Genomic DNA, 17718 nt, shown 5'->3' on the forward strand with positions numbered 1-17718 from the left:
TTAATTTACGAAGATCCTTGGATAATGTGTAGCAAGCTTTCTTCGTAAATTTAATGTGAAAATTTTGAACTGAGTTCTCGCTCGCTTATGATTTAATTTTTAAATAGTCACCCCCCCCCCCTTGCACACGCATACCAGTTAAATGGGTGGTGGGCGAACAAGAGATGTCGCGCATTGATGCATCAGACTAGAACGCAGTAGTGCAGTGCTATTTGCATGCACGTTTTTATCTCCACATCACCATGCTGTCTTCTCAACACATTTGTAATCGTCGCGAGGCTCATAAATGTCTTGTTAGCAGCACAATACTTCTCCCCATCCCTTTTCCTCCTCTACGAAAACTATAATATTTACTCTTTCCAGAGGGCCTGGTCACGTTCACGCCACTGCTGTGTATCTGTGATGCCCCAACAGAACACAAATGTTTAGCTGATAATGCGTACTCACACGAGCAGTCGATTGTGAAATGGTCGATATTTCGTATTTTCATAGATAGGACACACCAAACCATCTTCTAAAGCGAGGCTACTCTGCTCCTTCTGTATGGGGCGCAGAATGCTCGAGGATGTTGACGTGGCAACATGTACCTGCGGAGGCCCGTAAGTTACACAACCTCAATATTTCCCCTCAGAGGCTGGTAAGTTATGCGTAACCTCAACGTTTTCCTTTGCAGACAGGTAAGTTACACAACCTCAATATTTCCCCTCAGAGGCTGGTAAGTTATGCGTAACCTCAACGTTTTCCTTTGCAGACAGGTAAGTTACACAACCTCAATATTTCCCCTCAGAGGCTGGTAAGTTATGCGTAACCTTAACATTTTCCTTTGGAGGCCAGTAAGTTATACAATTTCTCAACATTTACCTTCAGAATCCGGTAATTTATCAAAGCTTAAATATTTCTCTTCGGACTCCAGGTATTTATATAATCTCAACATTTTCCTTCTCAGGCCGTTAAGGTATATAATAACAAAATTTATGTTAGGAGGCCAGTAAGTTATAAAAACCCTGAACGTTTACTTTCAGAATCCGATAAATTATCAAAACTTCAAAATTTTTCTTTGAAGGCCGGTTAATTATATAATTTCAACATTCCCTTCGCAGGCCGGTAAGTTTTCACAACCTCATTTTCCCTCAGATGCCGGTAAGTTATACATAACCTCAACATTTCCATTCGTAGGCCGGTAAGTTACATAACATCAACATTTTTCTAAGGAGGCCAGTAAGTTATGCAAACCCTCAACTTTTACCTTCAGAAGTCTAAGTTACCAAAGCTTCAGAAATATTCCTTTGGAGACCTATAAGTGTTATAGCCTCAACACTTCCCTTCATAGGCCGGTAAGTTACATATCTTGGATTTATTGGGGACGATAGGGAGGATGAACAAGCTCACTCGTATGTGTCTTGCAACCCTGTGATTATTGGTGAATGGTTATAGCTATTTGGAGAACCTTACGAAGTAACTACTTGCAGTTTATCAAACTTTGTTATTTTTTATTCACCAGCCTCAAACCTAATCGGATACATTTCCCCATTCTCATACTCCGCGCGCTTGGATTGGCATTCTTCCATATCTAGCACATCCTGCAGCTGTCATAATCTGTTTAAAATTTTGTAGCCTTCTACCATGTCACCTATTTAAAATTTTCTAAGCTATCTAATGTTGGATTCCCTAAAGTATGCCCAGTAAGTCTTTTTCATCGTACTTCAGAAACATACTCTTTATTCTTGGAGCACTAACTTCCAAGCCTTACTGCACTTAGCACAAACTTTTTCAGAAATAAATTTTTGTTGACCCGGAATGATAGCGCGACGCTCGCTGGTGCTTCTAGCGCGGTGTCGCCTCTAAGCGCAAGGCTGTGAACTGGCGCGCAGTCTTCTCGTTGTCCGTAGGACAACTGTGAAATTTGAGCGGTGACCGTAACATATGGCATAGAAATGAAGGTAAAGTTGTAATTCAAGGCCCGTAATTGCTTTCAGAAATCTGTACCGGTTGTTTTAATGCCTAAAAATTACTCTGAAAACACGCCTTTTAGCCATTTTAATTCTTCTAAAATCACAGCTTAAAAACTTAATTCGAAATCAAAAGTACTTTTTGGTCCCTACCGAAATCTTAAATGCTTTTCGTTAACAAACTCCACTTGGATATCTTGAGTAGTTTTGAATATTCGCGTTGTGCCCAGGTAGGCGCGGTTCAACCCCCCAAAATCGTCACAGTATTATAATAAAATTCTTTGTCAAAAATCAGATACAAAGCCGGGTTTAAGTATTTTTTTCATGTATTTTCCGATTTTTTCGGAGTCGTATCATTATATAATTTTAAATTATGGTCTGCAAATGGAATTATTGGTTAGTCGGCAGCGAAATCTAGAGGTGGGTGCGGAAACAATTTGTGTATATTTACCACGCTGGGCATTATTTTAAATAGTTATATGTTAAATTTCGTGTCGGGATTTCGTATTATCAGTGTACTTTCAGCATAAGAACACATACATGTGTTCGTTACCAAGGTTAGATATTAAATATCACTGGCGAGTACTGAAAAACTTGCTTACTTTTTTTTTTTTAGTTTTTTACTTGCTGAAAAAATAAATTAGCCATATAACCTTTCGTTTCACACGTAAGGTTCAAATTATGTGATTCAGTAAAATCTCGTCATGTTTATAATCATTCCACTGTCGTATGATTTTGCAATATGCACATACTCTTCTTGAAATACTATTCAGTAATTTTGTGATTTATTCCGTTGATACAAACAAAACATTATTAATTCATAGATTTTGTTCATATTTGTAAAAAAAAAAAAAAAATACCTTTTGATGACTTAACAACAGGCGATTCGACACCAAAGCCTTATTTAAAATGTAAAACAAAAATTGTTGGTATAGACATGAACAATAGGAGTATATAGACTTTTAGAACAAATTTAAAAGTTATGGGTTTTGTCGCGTTGTTATGCATGGACATGTTTTAAATGACCTGGCCTCAGAGATAAAATAGCTTCTATTAAAACTAGAACCTAGTGAAATATCAAGATTTTTCGATTGTTTGCCGGAAGTGCAAATCCCAGAATTGAGCCCTGCTTCTCCTCGTGAGGGAGACGCCACAGCGGCACCGCCACGAGGACCATTCTTCTTAGGTGGGTTCCTGGAGAGTGGTTTCAGGATGAATGATAGGTGCGACTCTCGCTGATGCCTCTCATGCGGTATCGCCTGTAAGCGCAAGTACCAAGTCTTTACTGTGCCATCAAGATCCGGCACAGAGTTTTGATGCCTAAAAGTTATGCCGAGAACACCCGGATTTACCGATTTCAGTTTAAAAAAAAAAATAAAAAAAAATGCCGAAACGCGAGATCAGAAATACCATTCCAAGCTCAGCACAGGGTTTATAAATACATTTTGTAAACAGAGGCCTCTCAGACGTCTTATTAGTGCCCACCATATTGGATTCTTTAATTATTTATTTGGAAAATTCAGTTTTAAGTTCTATATTCAAACATTTATTTGACGTGACATGTAAAAAACAAAGTATTCACAATGTTTCCATACCTTACTGTAGTCTGATGTTTACTAACAAGGTCCAACCTCTGGACTTCAGCTAATGCCCAAAAGCAGGTCGAGCCAAGAAACGCAATGTAGAAGCCGTGCTAGTAACTGTGGTTTGATATGTATCTAAAACCCCGAGACAGGGGAAAATGGGACTAGTGCCCTATTAACAGTTGTCACGGTAACACACGCCGACTCTGGTTTCGCCTTCAGTTCGCCCACTCCTAGTTTATCCCCTAATCATGGGGCGTGTGGAGGAGGGTTTAGGGTTTCAGAACGGACACTGTCCTGGTAGATGCACCATTTTCGCTGTCGTTCGCGCGATATTTAGCCCGTCGTCTCGCGACAGCGCGAGTGTTAATTACCAGCGGACGAGGTTCGGTAGTGATAGGGTAACCAGGAAGGGGGAGGGGTAGAGGAGTTTATTCCTCGCGAGCCGACTTGACGGATATAAGGGTGGCAGGGATCGGGAAGGGGGAGGTCCCTCTTATCACTGTCCGCACACTCGCCCCTGCCTTCCCACCCCTCCAACCCCCTCTTCGCTTTGTCTGACGCCGCGAGCCTGCAAGAACCTGATATTCATTTGTTCGACACAGCCCGTTGGAGGTGCCTCCCGCCCGGAGAGGGGGTGGAAGGGAGTGCAGACATCGCAGGGCCTGGCCTATTAATACGCCAGCAACTAATTAAGTTTATATCGGGCCGGCCGGTGTCGTGAACCATTGGAAAAAAAAAATTACGGAGCCTGGTTTTTATTTTTCCCCCCGAAGACGTTCACAATGACGCGCGCGTTACCCGAAACTCAAATACTCGGCCTCGGCGCATGGCTTTTATTTCTTCCCCCTCCGGCATGATAGCACATCTGTGTGACTCGTACCAATTAACGTGAATGTTTTCATACCGCTGAAACACTCGGTCACCGATACGCTGTAAAGAAATTTGTAATTTTACAAAGAATTTGTTTGGAAACTTGTTGCCAAAATGTAATATTGTAAATCTACAAAAAAAAGCGTAACTTATACAGAATATTTATGTACAAAACGTACCTACTTCTTATACTAAAACTAATTGTGAAGTTGAACAAACAGTTATTTTACTTTCTCCTGCCCCAAATTATTATTCACATGGATTTACAGCAGACACAAAAATGTTTTTAGAAAATACCTACACAATAGGCCTATGTTTCTTGTAGCATACAAATAACATATTTACGACATTTGCTAAAACCCGCGCCTGGGACTCACATTCACGTGTCCTTCGTTTTGTAAGCAAAAACTATAGAAGTATAGAGTTCTATAGTGTTTGGTGTGAGTCAATAGTTTTTCAGCTCTTAGTTAGCTGCGCATTTCACCTTTCAAACGTCCAAATTAATATTTGGTATAGAAATCTAAATTTTTCAAACTTTTTGACATATACGCCACTGTGTTCTAGAACCCATTGATTGTTTATTGCGTCGCGCTAAATTGCCTTTCAGGTCATTATTTTATATTTCCTTGAAACACTCTTATTAACTTGCATACTTTTTGAATGGCTTAGCTTCCATAAAAATAAACGCACACACGTATGTATGTTCATATATATACACACACATACACAGGAGGAAAGTGAATTCGACTGAGAAAATATTGCAATTTCATCGCGACAAAATAGTATAGATCGCTGGCTTTCGCGCCCATTGTCTGGAGTTGCTGGGCTTCTGGGTTGAAGCCGCGTCGAAGCCGGAGATATCACCCACATTTCAGTCATCCTAGCAGTCGCCCTCATCAAGGCAGCAGTTGCCTATTGGGGTTCTTAGTACTCTGCCGCCCGAGAAGGAGAGTGTTACCTGATTAGCTGCAGCTGTGGGCCAGTCAGAGCCTTCGCTTTCTTCTGGTTGGCTGGTTGGTTTGTCCAATCGGAGCTGGGCTTTAGTGATTGGCTGGGGCTCCTAGCTCTTCTGGTTGGCTGGGTTCTTTGACCAATCTGTCTTTATTTTTGGATGTAGAGCTAGGTTTTGAAGCGTGATTAAGGGGGGGGGGGGTACATAAATAAGCTGTCACACGATTTTAGAACGTAGACTACTAATATCAATGTATAAAAAATTTACCGAAATAAAATTTGTTCAAGTTTGAACACGAAGTTACTCGCTTTATTTAAGAATAATTCCAAATTTTTTGTTACTAAGTATCATTAGCTTTGAATGTAGGTTCTTGTTATTTGCAAATCTCGAAAATGTATAAAAAACTTCTTGTCAGCTAATTATTACATGGAAATTATTTTTGTTAATATTTGATAACTTTTACATTCTTTAAAGTGATAGTATTGTACATTGTTATGCTACTATTAAATTCGTGTTTTACTCAATGGTAAACTGTTTTGAATTGTGTGTGTGTATGCGTGTACTTTCTTGTAAAACTTTTTATTTTTAATATATCATTTGTAAGTCAATAACCCTAGAAATTTAGATTTTCAGTATTTAGGAAACACGATATATTCATTTATTTATGAATGATATCATTAGAACTGAAGAGTTTTTAACAAATACTATATTAATAGTCTACAGTTAACTAAAAATTGTTTTGCACGCGATCTCTTTTTCTCAATTTATGCTAGAAATAAAATATAAATTGATCTGTTAATGATCTCAGAACCATAAAAAAATTATTGAATAATATTTAAGTAAGTAATAAAACAATTTAAAAACTTCAACTATAGTTACATTATTGATGGAATTGAAAACACCTTTCAAAAATATAAAATTATGATGCACTGCTATGTACATTGGCTTTAGGCGCCGGGACCTCCAAAATTATAGCGGGCTCAAACCCACTTCGGCTTCGACTAAAGTGCTCATAAATTTTAATTTTACCGGGATTTGAGCTCAAACCCACGACCAGGGCCGGCCTTTATCATTCTTATTTTCTTTGTTTGTCTTAGTTTTCTGTAAGAATATACGGAAATTAATTAGAAAAATGGAGTATTATGCAATTCAAAGTGTTGGTCAATTCCTTTTAGACATCAACAATTTTTTCGTAATTTCTTACATTAAAAACTTTCAATAATGGTAATGTCTCATGTAATGACGCGACGCGACTTCACCGGCTTTCGATCATTAACATTTATAAAACTAACTCGAAAGAATATAATAATTTCTTAAGACAAACTATCATAGCATTCGCAAGAATTTTCAAGTTCAAGATTGTATAAAAAATCGTTTTTAAAATAGTTTATTTTTCCATTCTTTAAATTTTACGGAGATGGCTATTACATACCTCCCAGGGCCCCCGATAGGCCCCTCACCAAAATTCATGGGGCCCTGCAAAGTCCAGGGCCTCCACTGCCCACATGAGCGATCAAGGCCACTACGGACTACTTACTTGTTCACGTTTTGCTGTAAATGAACATAGTTTGTAACGAAAAGTATCTGTAGAAAGGGGGAGGAGTTTCCGTAATATGGACACGGGACAGAGTCTACCCCCCCCCCCCTTCCCCTCTTATCCAGGACGAACATGGGGCGTGTGGAAAAATACCGGTGCTCCTGCTCACTCGATCACAGTTAGTGCCGATGTTACGCCAAATTTTGACGTATGTTGACAGGAAAGAAAATAAATAAGGATTTTATATGAAAAGTCAAACTTTGAGTGGTCTTTTTCAGCATTGATAACTGTGTAGTAATTTCCTTTCCAAAATATTTACTAACGTGACTCTGCTCTATTCGAGTAGAGTTTTAAATTGTAATTATTTTTTTTATTAATTGTAATTTGTGTCTTATTTTATTGTTTCAGGTGAGTACCGATTCCAGTCTCCATCGTCGGAGTTATTTATTTGGCGAGAAACAAATGACCGCATTTGGTAAGTATAGAAAATAACAATTGTAACCATATGTAACAAATTTTACTTTTTGGCATTAGTGTTTTAGTGTTTTCACACGTAAGAACTGTCGATAACTATCGATAATATGTCTACCATTAAATAATGAGACACTTTCGGAATTCAAAACTTAGTTAAACAAAATATATTTATTTTGGGATGCAACACATTTGGTTGTTATCTAACAGAATGAGTCAGTATTCGACCGACAAACTTCAGCTGAAGGGTCAGCTGGCGGTTGGAAACGAGGTGTTACCCTTCATTATTTCAATGGCATTATTTTACGACAGCGAAAGCTTTTGCGGTGGCAAAATGTGTAGTTTCTTCGACTAACTACACATTATCAGACACTCAGTTTTCCTTCTGAAATACTGTCTTAATTGTTACGAACGCTAGTGACCAGACCACGATACCAGGTTCGGAGCTGGCTGGCGGTCCTGCACGGCCACTGGCGTCACGCGCCGTGTCACGTGCGGTCCACTGATGTGAGGCATGCCACGCGTGCCTGGCTGGATCACAAGGGTCGTTGCTACCCCTCCCCCTCTCCACCCCGCGAATCTTCCTTCCTCGGCGCTGTTATCTATCGCTGAGCGGCCTTGGGAATTCCACGGGCCACCGTGCGGAGTGGCGAGAATAAACACCGCCTTTCTCGATGTTTCGGGCGTCAAGTTCGCCTGAGATTACGCGACTCGTCACAGCCGCTCTCGTCGGTTCGAGAAGAGCGCCCCAGGTACTTAAGCAGCGACGCCGGCCTCCACGCGAGTCCCGCGACAGTTCCGATCGAGTACCGGGCGAGTTCCTAGAGTTCGGAGAGTTCCGCGAGTGAAGTGATAGTGCGACATCGGCGAAGATGGTGAGAGACCCCCACGAGAGTTCGCGACGCGGAGCGACGGGGATCGAGAGAGTGCGGCCGAGTTGCGCGAGACTGTGTGTGGACAGGCGCGTGGTAAGGAGGAACCACTGTTGAGCCTAGCTCCAGTGAGGTGTGCGAACTGTGGAACTTGACAGACATTGAGTGACCTGAGAATAAACATCCTTAATTGAGAGTAATTGTGATAAGACATTTTTAAGTACAATCGTTTATTAGTAATTTAAAAACAAGTAATTAAAAAAACTGTAATAAAACTAAATTGGGCTATCCCTTATGAACCCAGTTCTCCCCACATGGAACATAATACTATTATTCACATTAATAAAAGGCTGTTAAAATCCAACTTCAAAAGCTCTGGCAATAACTTTAAAACTTTTTTTTTTGCATGAACCCACAGCAGAAGATTGTCAGTCGTATTCTGACTCACCCAGCCGTTGGTTCTCTGGGTGACTTTAGCTTTCTTTAAATGAAGCGGTCATCTGCGCACTTTCCTTTCATCGTCTCTTTGAGATTCTACGGCCTCCGTCTTAAATTTCACCAATGCAATCTCCAAGTATTCGGCAAGAAAATATTAAATTAATTTCACCCAGTTGTGCTACGAAGTATGACGTCTATACCAAAGGTTAAAAAAAAAAAAAAAAAACACTTTTTTGTACATAAACGCAGTTTTATAACATTTTAAATTTATTGTTTACTAACGCCCTTGCTGCATGAGGAATTTGAACGTTGCTAATTTTAAATTAGTAAAGATGTAACACACTTTTGTATTTCAACCGGGATTCAAATCCATACCTCAGGAAAATAATTTTAAAAAATAGCGAGTGGTCAATTATTACGAAAACTTTCTACAAACGCCCATGACTGAACTGTGTTGGAACATTAATTTTATTAAATCACATAAAGCCATCAATGTGTACAAAAAATGCTTAGTCGCTTTACTTTTATGAATTAATGTGTTGTGGAGTAGAAATATTGCAAGTATTACAAGTACATGAAATACTTATTGAAATGAATGGTCACTGCTTATAAATCGATGATAAATAGGTAGACTATATTTAACAATGTAAACAAATCAAACATTAATACAGCGGTTATATTCTTTTAAGGTTCTTGTAAATTACGTAAGTACAAAATTTACTAGAAGTTTTAACTTATTTGTTGATATGTTAAGTTGTTAAATCCTGCCGTTTTGCAAAGGTGCTGTCCGGATGTATATCCTTTATACTAGTTATTTAAAATTTTTAACGCTTATTTCCCTAAATTATTTATATACAGCACTCAGAAAAGTATCATGAACCGCCTGGATTTCTAAGCAAGCATGTGCTGCGAGCAGTGAATGAAAGTAGATATTTTATGACACCAAAAAACACATTTATTGTAAAAATACTAACCAAACAAAGCCTGAAAACCTGAAATCGTACGTATCATGCTTGCACGATAAATATATTTTAGTAGTATTTATATATTATATACATACATATGATTAGGTATATGTTTGATGTTACAAACCTATCTCTCATTCTCAGGCACAAGCATGTACAGTTTTATTCCAAAATATTTCCCGTGGTCAACGTTCGTCACGTATCCTCTTCTCGTTTATTTTGCTGATAAATTTGTAATGTAACACGATCAAGGATCGCTGAGGTTGGCTACATATTTTATCCTTTCTCTTGTTACTGGCGCTATCCCTCTCTTGTTGCGGCGTATATTTGAGCAAGTTTTGTAAGCACTTGGCGACCGCAGCTAGTTTATGTCGCGATGTAGCTGATAAGGACAAACACACTCGCTGGGGGAGTTTCAACTGGGAATAAATCCTCGTGTTCTGTTACTTCCCCTTGTTTGTCGCGGTCCAGCCCACGAGCCATCACCAGGTCATGCCAGTGAAAAAGAAAATATTGAAAGAGCCCGAAAGATGTTGGTAGGGTGAGGAGAGGATGAAAAACCTGTCTGTCCGGAACTCTTTTTTCCTTCAGAGTTCCCAGATTTCACCTCTCTCGCCCCCTTCACTCGCTTCCTCTCTGGCTGTGTAATGTGGCTGGAGATAGCCATCGCCTTTCTCTTTATGTGTGTACACACGGACGCAATCCTGCGTTCCCTACGCGCCAGCCCCTCCCTTCAACCCTGGCTCCCCGGACCCATGTTGTCTTAAGAGACCGTTAATGTATTTCCCTTAACGATTCGGGGCTAAGTGAGGATTAGCTTTACCGCTGAGATGGACCCCTCCCAGATAGCACGGTCGCGCGGGCACCTCCGGAAACTGACATCTGAATATTCGATTGTCAGGAATCTTACGTCTGTGTAGAAGAGTAACCCAGAGAGCCTTCTCTCCCGTTATCTCTCTCTCTCTCTCTCTCTCTCTCTCTCTCTCTCTCTCTCTCTCTCTCTCTCTCGCCGTCTCTTGACCCTGAACACGGGCACCGAAGACAGCGACGATCGCCTCTCAAATATTTTAATTGCCCCCATACTTCATGTAACGATATCGGGACAATCGGAGCCGCGTGTCAAACACTGTTTCACGCTTCAGCTTGGCGTCCGTTTTGTTTACGTTACCGAGTATTTTCGACCAGGTTTTAACAGAAGGTTGTTTTTAGTTCCCGTTTTTGTTTTTACTGTTATTTCATTTTGCTGGGCACGTGTTTAGAAACCTAGGTAGTTATTTTTTATCTCCTTTGTCTTTCTTCGTCACGCATGGCTTCACTCGAATTCACCTTAACATTCACTACCCTTATTATTTTAATGCTACGCATAACTGAACAGTAGCTTTACATACTTACATTTTATATAGGTTGGAAACATTTCAAGATTTAACGGTGAAGATTTTATTCTATTATTCTTTGACGTAAAAGCGGAGTTTTATAGTACTCTTAAGGCTCACACGCCAATTGTATTTGTTTTCTCATTTTCTCTCGTTATTACTGTTATTCAAGGAATAAAACTGAGATTTAAACACGATACCTCAAGGGAGCATCCATCGTGTTTAAATTTCAGTCTTAGTCCTTTAATACTTAATAGTAATGACAAGAAAATTTAAAAAAATACATCACGGGTGAGAATGTGCATTTATGGCGGAATGGCGGAAAGATTTTAAGTTTTCTTATTACTGTCGATATTTGAACAATTATGGGTGAAGAACGTGATTTTTTTTCTAGTTTTGCTAATAACTTGTAAGTCCGTTTTTTTTTTCCAATTGCAGTTGACAATGTTATTTAGAGACGGTGACTCACAACACGACCAAGAACCAACAATGGCCTCTGATTAAAAATCACATTATTCGCCTGCAGGCATCTCGGGATAACAGTGGAAAACAAAAATCAAGATGGGCGACCGTTATTCGAACACGTGTCTTTTGGAATTTTAGTACTCGGCCTTACCACCTCGCCCGGTGAGAAAGCCAGAGCATAGTCTCTGATACCAAACACGTGGATAAGTTGTGCAAGCGTGTGCTGCTTTCGACGAAGGCTTGGCATAGTTTAGTTTGCAAACTGCCTTTTAGCTTATCTTCCTGGGAAAGGTGGGGTAATCTGCGTTCATTGCCTCTAATAAATAATTTTTTAAATTTTTTTTTTTTTTTTTTTTTTTTTTTTTTTTTTTTTCCATTTGTCCTCCCACCCACTTACATTGACATCTCGCCCCATCGCCGCATATTATTCGCTTGCGTTAGGCATAAACGTTTCGTGTTTGGGAAGCTTTTAGGTAGATTTTTGCATTGAGGTTGAGTCTGAAATGTAACGTTAGTAATTAACGCAAAACAAATATTAGACATTCCAGAGTAAAAGCGAATAATTTTTCCTTAATCGAATTATTTTAATATTTTAGTTATTTGTGGGTCACTAAACGGTTAATTTAATCGCTGATTATCATAGGTGCAGGTTACACTACTATAACAGACGTTTGATTGTTAAGGCAATACCCAATCGCCTACCCCGAAACTCATCTAAAAATAAATTAGGGTAATTACATTCTGCTTACCGACTAGTGCAAAACGACCGACACACTTATATTCTCTTTTGCGAGCTCTCCACATCGCGTACGCTCTCAAGACATCCACCGCGCGCTATGGGGATTGCAGAATTAATGACACAGGGGACGGAAATAATTTAGAGGGTTCATAGTGTTAATAATTCAGGGGTAGCATATTGTTAGGAGATAGTATAGTGGTAAGACGTTAGGGAGTAGCATAGTAGTAAGAAGTGAGAAAGGGTAGCATAGTGGTAATATTGTTACGTGCGTGCTAGGAGGCCAGGCCATGCATGATGCATGCCAGGTACCTGAGCGAGTCTACCAGCGAGTCTGGCTGCGGTGCCTCACGGGCGCTGACGTCACGCATGCCACACGTGCCTGTCCGGACTACCAGGGTCTAGCTACCCGTCCCCCTCCGCTCCCCGCTCACTGACCCGCCTCCTACTATTGTTACCTGCCCTTCACGCGGCCTGGGAATTCTGCGGGCCCACAGAGGAGGCCGCCGAGCTTGGAGAACGTGACTTGGGGCCATTCTCGATGCTTCGGGCGTCGGGTCGGCCGGGATGACGTGACAGCCGTTCTCGTCCGTTCGAGAAGGATGCCGTGCGGATATAAGCGACGACGCCGGCCTCCGCGGGAGTTCCGAGAGTTCGGAGAGAGTTCCGCGAGTGAAGGGAAGAGCGACATCGGCGAAGAGGGTGAGAGACACCCCCCCCCCCCCCTTCCTTGAGAGTGGTGCGACGTGGAGCGATGGGATCGAGAGAGTGTGACTGAGTGACGCGATACTGTGTGTGGACAGGTGCGAGGTAAGGGGCGAACTACTGTTTAGTCTAGCTCCAGTGAGGAGTGCGAACTGTGGACTTGACAGACATTGAGTGACTTAAGAATAAACATTTTTAAGTGCCAGTGATCCGACATTTTAAAGTACAATTATTTATTAGAAATGTAAATATTAGTAATTAATAAAACTTAATTGGTCTATCCTTTACGAACCCAGTTTTCCTCACATTAGTTCGTAGCAATATGCTAGGGGGTGGCATAGTGGGAAGATGCTAAGAGGTAGTATAATGGTAAGGAGTTAGTGGGGTAGCATAGTGGTAAGAGATAATGGGGTGGCATGGTGGGAATATGTTAAGGGTAGAATAGTTGTATGAAATAGGGGTACCTTAGTGGCAAGAAGTTTAGGGAGTCAAATGTGTGCAATATTTGCCATGTTGAATCAATCCGAAGTCAAAAATGAGAATTACCCTCTACCCTCATTTTCCATCTGAAAGGTTAAACTTTTTTTACATAAAGAAGTTTAATACTAACTCCTTGCTAGCCAACTGCTAAACAGGGTGACTTCAACTTCAGAACAGACACCCACTCCATTTACTAATACATATATCCATGAGGAGGAGTACCTCAAAAAAAATTCCACTGATTAATGGCAACTTCCGTCACGTTTCCAATTTAGCATTTTTGTATCAAATATCAAACTTTAAAATGTGTAAAAATTCAGGTTTGAAAACACGAAATGAAAGCAGCTAAACAAATAAAAAACTTCTTAATAACTATGTAACATTATAAAATCTATGGGTATACCTTGCAAAAATTTGGATGTTATAATTTCGTCCGTCGAAATATAAAGCTTGGGAAGCATTTTCTAGTGGCTTCAAGCCTTTCCAAAGATTATGTGCTATTATTAATAAAAATAAATAGATATTTATTTTGTTTGTGCTATTTGTTATATTTTCCCTTGCAAGAAACAATTTTATGCATTAGGAAGGTTTGTTTCAACGAAATTATATTTTTAAAAAACCCATGCCTTTACCATTATTTCATTAGTATTCTTTGTAATGCTGGACAGTCAAGAGATAGTGGAAAATGATCAGGCTATGGAGGGGGGAGGGGCGAGTAAAGAGAGGCCCGGTTGGGTTTCGGTTTTTGTTTTGTAATGCGTGATAATAGGACGAAAATTATAAGTATACTACTAATAGAGTTCATTGAAAACCTTTCAAGTTATACAATATGCGCAGATCATTTTTACAGATAATGTAACGTCTTCAGTATTTAGATTTTTACCTAAAAATGTAGGGTTTTGAAAAGATGTGCATTCAGAACCCGACAAAATTATTTGACCCCTTGCCTTTAGTTTCCATCGAAAGCCTTGATGTCATGTATTTTGCTCTTAAAACAAATACATCGTTATTTGGTTTTCAGAGTTTATCGAGGGGAAAATATAAACCGTCGAAGCCGCCGAAGCGATGAAAAGTGCTGTTCGGAGTTTTCACATACTGCTTAGGTGTCACGAGAAGGTAAGAAGTCCAGTGGTGAAGGCGATAAAGAGGAAGGTTTTAGGGGAAGTAAAATGGGAAGGGGGGGGGGGGGGCTGCAGCCCCGGCGCAGTTGTGTTTGCTCGCGTAATCACAGTGTCAACCCTGGAGGCGAGATATCAAGGTGCCTCCCTCCTTTTCCCCATACCAACCCTCCAACCACGCACGCACTCGGGCGCGCTACACTTCCCACTCCAGCCGTGCGTGTTGTACACTTCCCGTATCTTCCCGCGAATTCCTGTGTAAAGTCAACACTCGTGGCCCCCTCTCTCCCGGCAACACACCCTGCGCTCGACTGATAAAGCGAACAGGCCGCGTCACGCCACGGCAGACCGCAGTTCGTGCGCTACTCAGCTCCTCAACTGTTCGACTGCCCGGCCACGAGACAGCGCTCGTCAACTCTGCTCGTCTCGCACTCGCTGGAGGAAACATCGGCAGCATCGCAGGTAACTTCGCCCTTTTATCTTTCCAAGTGAAACTTATTCACGGCCGATAGGGTAAAGCTGAAGGACTCACAGTATCCGTCGCGTTCGTCGGTCAATCACGTGACCTCCAAGCCGATCAGAAGGCCTGGGAAATTACATCCACCCGTACGTCCGTCAAAAACTTCCCAAGTTTTAACTTTCTGCGGACGGGCGGCGGAATTACAACCTCCAAAATGTTTGAAAGGTATTGCCTGCAACTTTTAATATCATACAAGGTTTTGAAGGGTTTTGTGTAGTTGCTTCCATAAAATGCATTTGAACACATTTCAAAGTTCTAAATTAACTACCGAAACGTAGAGTAAATTGAAAATACGTAAATTGAAAATATATAAATATCAAAGCGAAAAAAAAAAGAGTTTGATGGTTAATAAATTACCACCACCATCATGATCATCACCATCATCATCATCACCATCATCAACTGCGGCCCGATCAGAAGAGTAAAATGCCTCCATCTTCCTATCAGTGGCGAGAACATAAATATTTGGAGGGGGGGGGGGATTTTTGAAAACAAATTGATAAAAAAAAATTATTTTAACACATGTATTCAAAAATTGTACATTGCTATTGACACTAACACACTGGTTATATGAGCCTACAGTAGTAGTCGAGTCGACTTGGCTTCTCACGAAGTAACATTTTGTCTTCACTGATAGTTTGTAAATTTGTTTATAAATTCGAGGGGGTATATGCCCACTATCCCCCCTTGCTACCACTACTGCTACCTCTGTCACTCCACCATTCCTCCTCCTTCACTCTGTTCCATTCTTCTCCTCTCTTCTGCACTCCTTTAACCATCTGCTCGTCCCATCTCCTTGGTGTTCTTTAGGGCCTTCTTCCTGTGTACTTCAACTCAATCATTTTTCTAGGCAGCCTCTGTATTCTCATCCTCTGCACATGGCCATACCATCTGATTCTCGCTTTTTCAATGATATCATTCGAGTCCTGTAATTTGCTCTTGCTTCCACCATCTCATTCCTGATCCTGTCTCGTCTGAGTACTAAACTTAAATAATCGTCAATCTAATCAACCTAATAGAGATAAATATTCTCAACTAGCTTTTGGTAGCGTCAGAATGGAAAGTATTACGACCGACGTGCGGAGTGTTAATGCGCGGCGTGTCGACGAACCAAGGGAAGGAGGACGGACGCGCCATCGTCGCAGAGCGTGGTGAATAGTTTAACGCTCAGGAGTAGGGCGCTCGATGTTGGTGAGGAGGAGGGGAAATAACGAGTAAAGAAGTCACACAATGGTTCGACTCTTTGCTGTTTTTTTCGTCGCCATGTTTGTTACAATTGTGAACTTCCGGCGTGAATCTCCATGTGTACTTTTTCTTGAAGTGAAACTTCTTTGCTGGAGGAGCTACCACTTTTTTGGATTGTTACGAAAATTCCGATCGCATTAGGAGAATATTTAGGTACGTGGTGGGGGAACTGGTAGAGGAGGAGAATGCGTCAATGACGACGCCACTCCAACGCATGCACTAGCGGTCGAATGGGAAGACGACAAGGGGAGGGGGGATAGGTACATAGAGGAGCATGCTATACGCTACTTGTAACGTACGGAAGGGGAAACTGCAGGGGGGAGGTAAAAATGACGCAGCAGTAATGCTTAGACATGCTTACAACTAACACGTATGCAAATCGGCATTAAATATAGACTTCTTACAAGCAATTTCTGCCTTTTCTGTGTATGAAGCATGTTGGGCTAGATGTGGGAGGAAATGCATTTATTGTAACCCAATATAGGGATTACAGTAATCCTTCAAAATAAGTTCTCTGTAAACGTATGTAGCTAAGTTACTATGATTTTCTTATTCTGTCTTCACTAGTTTTTTTTTAATCCTTGGAGGGATGGGTCCCGGACTCCTCGGATAAACATCCCCCCCCCCCCCCCCAAATTCTACGTCAATGGTGGCCACAAACCAATACGGTTACGAATCATATATACGTGTGTATATATATATACACACACACGTATATATATATAGAGGTTTTTGAGTTATTAAATTTTTTTAAATCCCCTCTTCGTACAAAATTATAAAATACTGTGACTAAAAATTTTCCTTACGCAATCATGAATAACAGTACTATTGATTGCAATCCATAAAAAAATTCTGCACTCTTGGGGTGAAAAGGGAGGGGGTGAGTTTCTTTGCACGACTTTTATGCGGCAAAGATTTTCAATCGCGTAACTTTGACTTTTCATAATCTTGAGAAAAAAAAAATTCTAATTTAGCAAGTTATTTGTATGGCGTTGTATATGATCTGATGATAGTTGTATGAACCTTTTTTGAATGTCATTTGCTTTAATATTTGCTTAACCATGTTATTAAAGTAGGTGGTTATAGTGAAGAAAATTAAGATTATAGAAAAATCATTTTATCATATCTACGTTAAGCAAACTTCTGTTTTTTTTTTTTTTTTGCGTGCCGTAACGTTGTGAGGTCGCTGCTTAAAGCACCATAGTTGTAAACAGAACGAGTGACAGACTCACGCGAACTTGACCATCGGTTCAGATCCAGGTTCACGGAGCGAAGCGGCGCACTCGACTCTCCGTATCACCTGCGGGCTGATTATGAACACACATTTTGCGATACAAGACGCGGCAAGCAACGAAGGTCGTGAAGATTACCGCAGGAAGAGGCTGCGTGGATACGAGCATAACATTCTTTGTTGAGCTCCGACCATTGATGACGTT

General features: G+C 40.6%; 1 protein-coding gene across 4 annotated transcripts in view; it reads left to right on the forward strand.

Annotated features, from left to right (window-relative positions):
- LOC134546366 (zinc finger protein ush) overlaps positions 1 to 17718 on the forward strand; it is a 598990-nt gene that overhangs the window by 422491 nt on the left and 158781 nt on the right. Inside the window, exons 1-2 of one of the 4 annotated variants that reach the window (XM_063389160.1) lie at positions 282 to 599; positions 7303 to 7369. The exons of the other annotated variants lie outside the window; for them this stretch is intronic. Coding sequence (XP_063245230.1) covers positions 582 to 599; positions 7303 to 7369 — 85 coding nt within the window. The 5' untranslated portion in view covers positions 282 to 581. Of the gene's footprint in view, positions 1 to 281; positions 600 to 7302; positions 7370 to 17718 lie in introns of those variants that run through there. 4 annotated transcript variants of the gene reach the window in all.

The sequence above is a fragment of the Bacillus rossius genome, chromosome 1 (genome assembly GCF_032445375.1).
Source record: "Bacillus rossius redtenbacheri isolate Brsri chromosome 1, Brsri_v3, whole genome shotgun sequence".
NCBI classification, from domain to species: Eukaryota; Metazoa; Arthropoda; class Insecta; order Phasmatodea; family Bacillidae; genus Bacillus; species Bacillus rossius.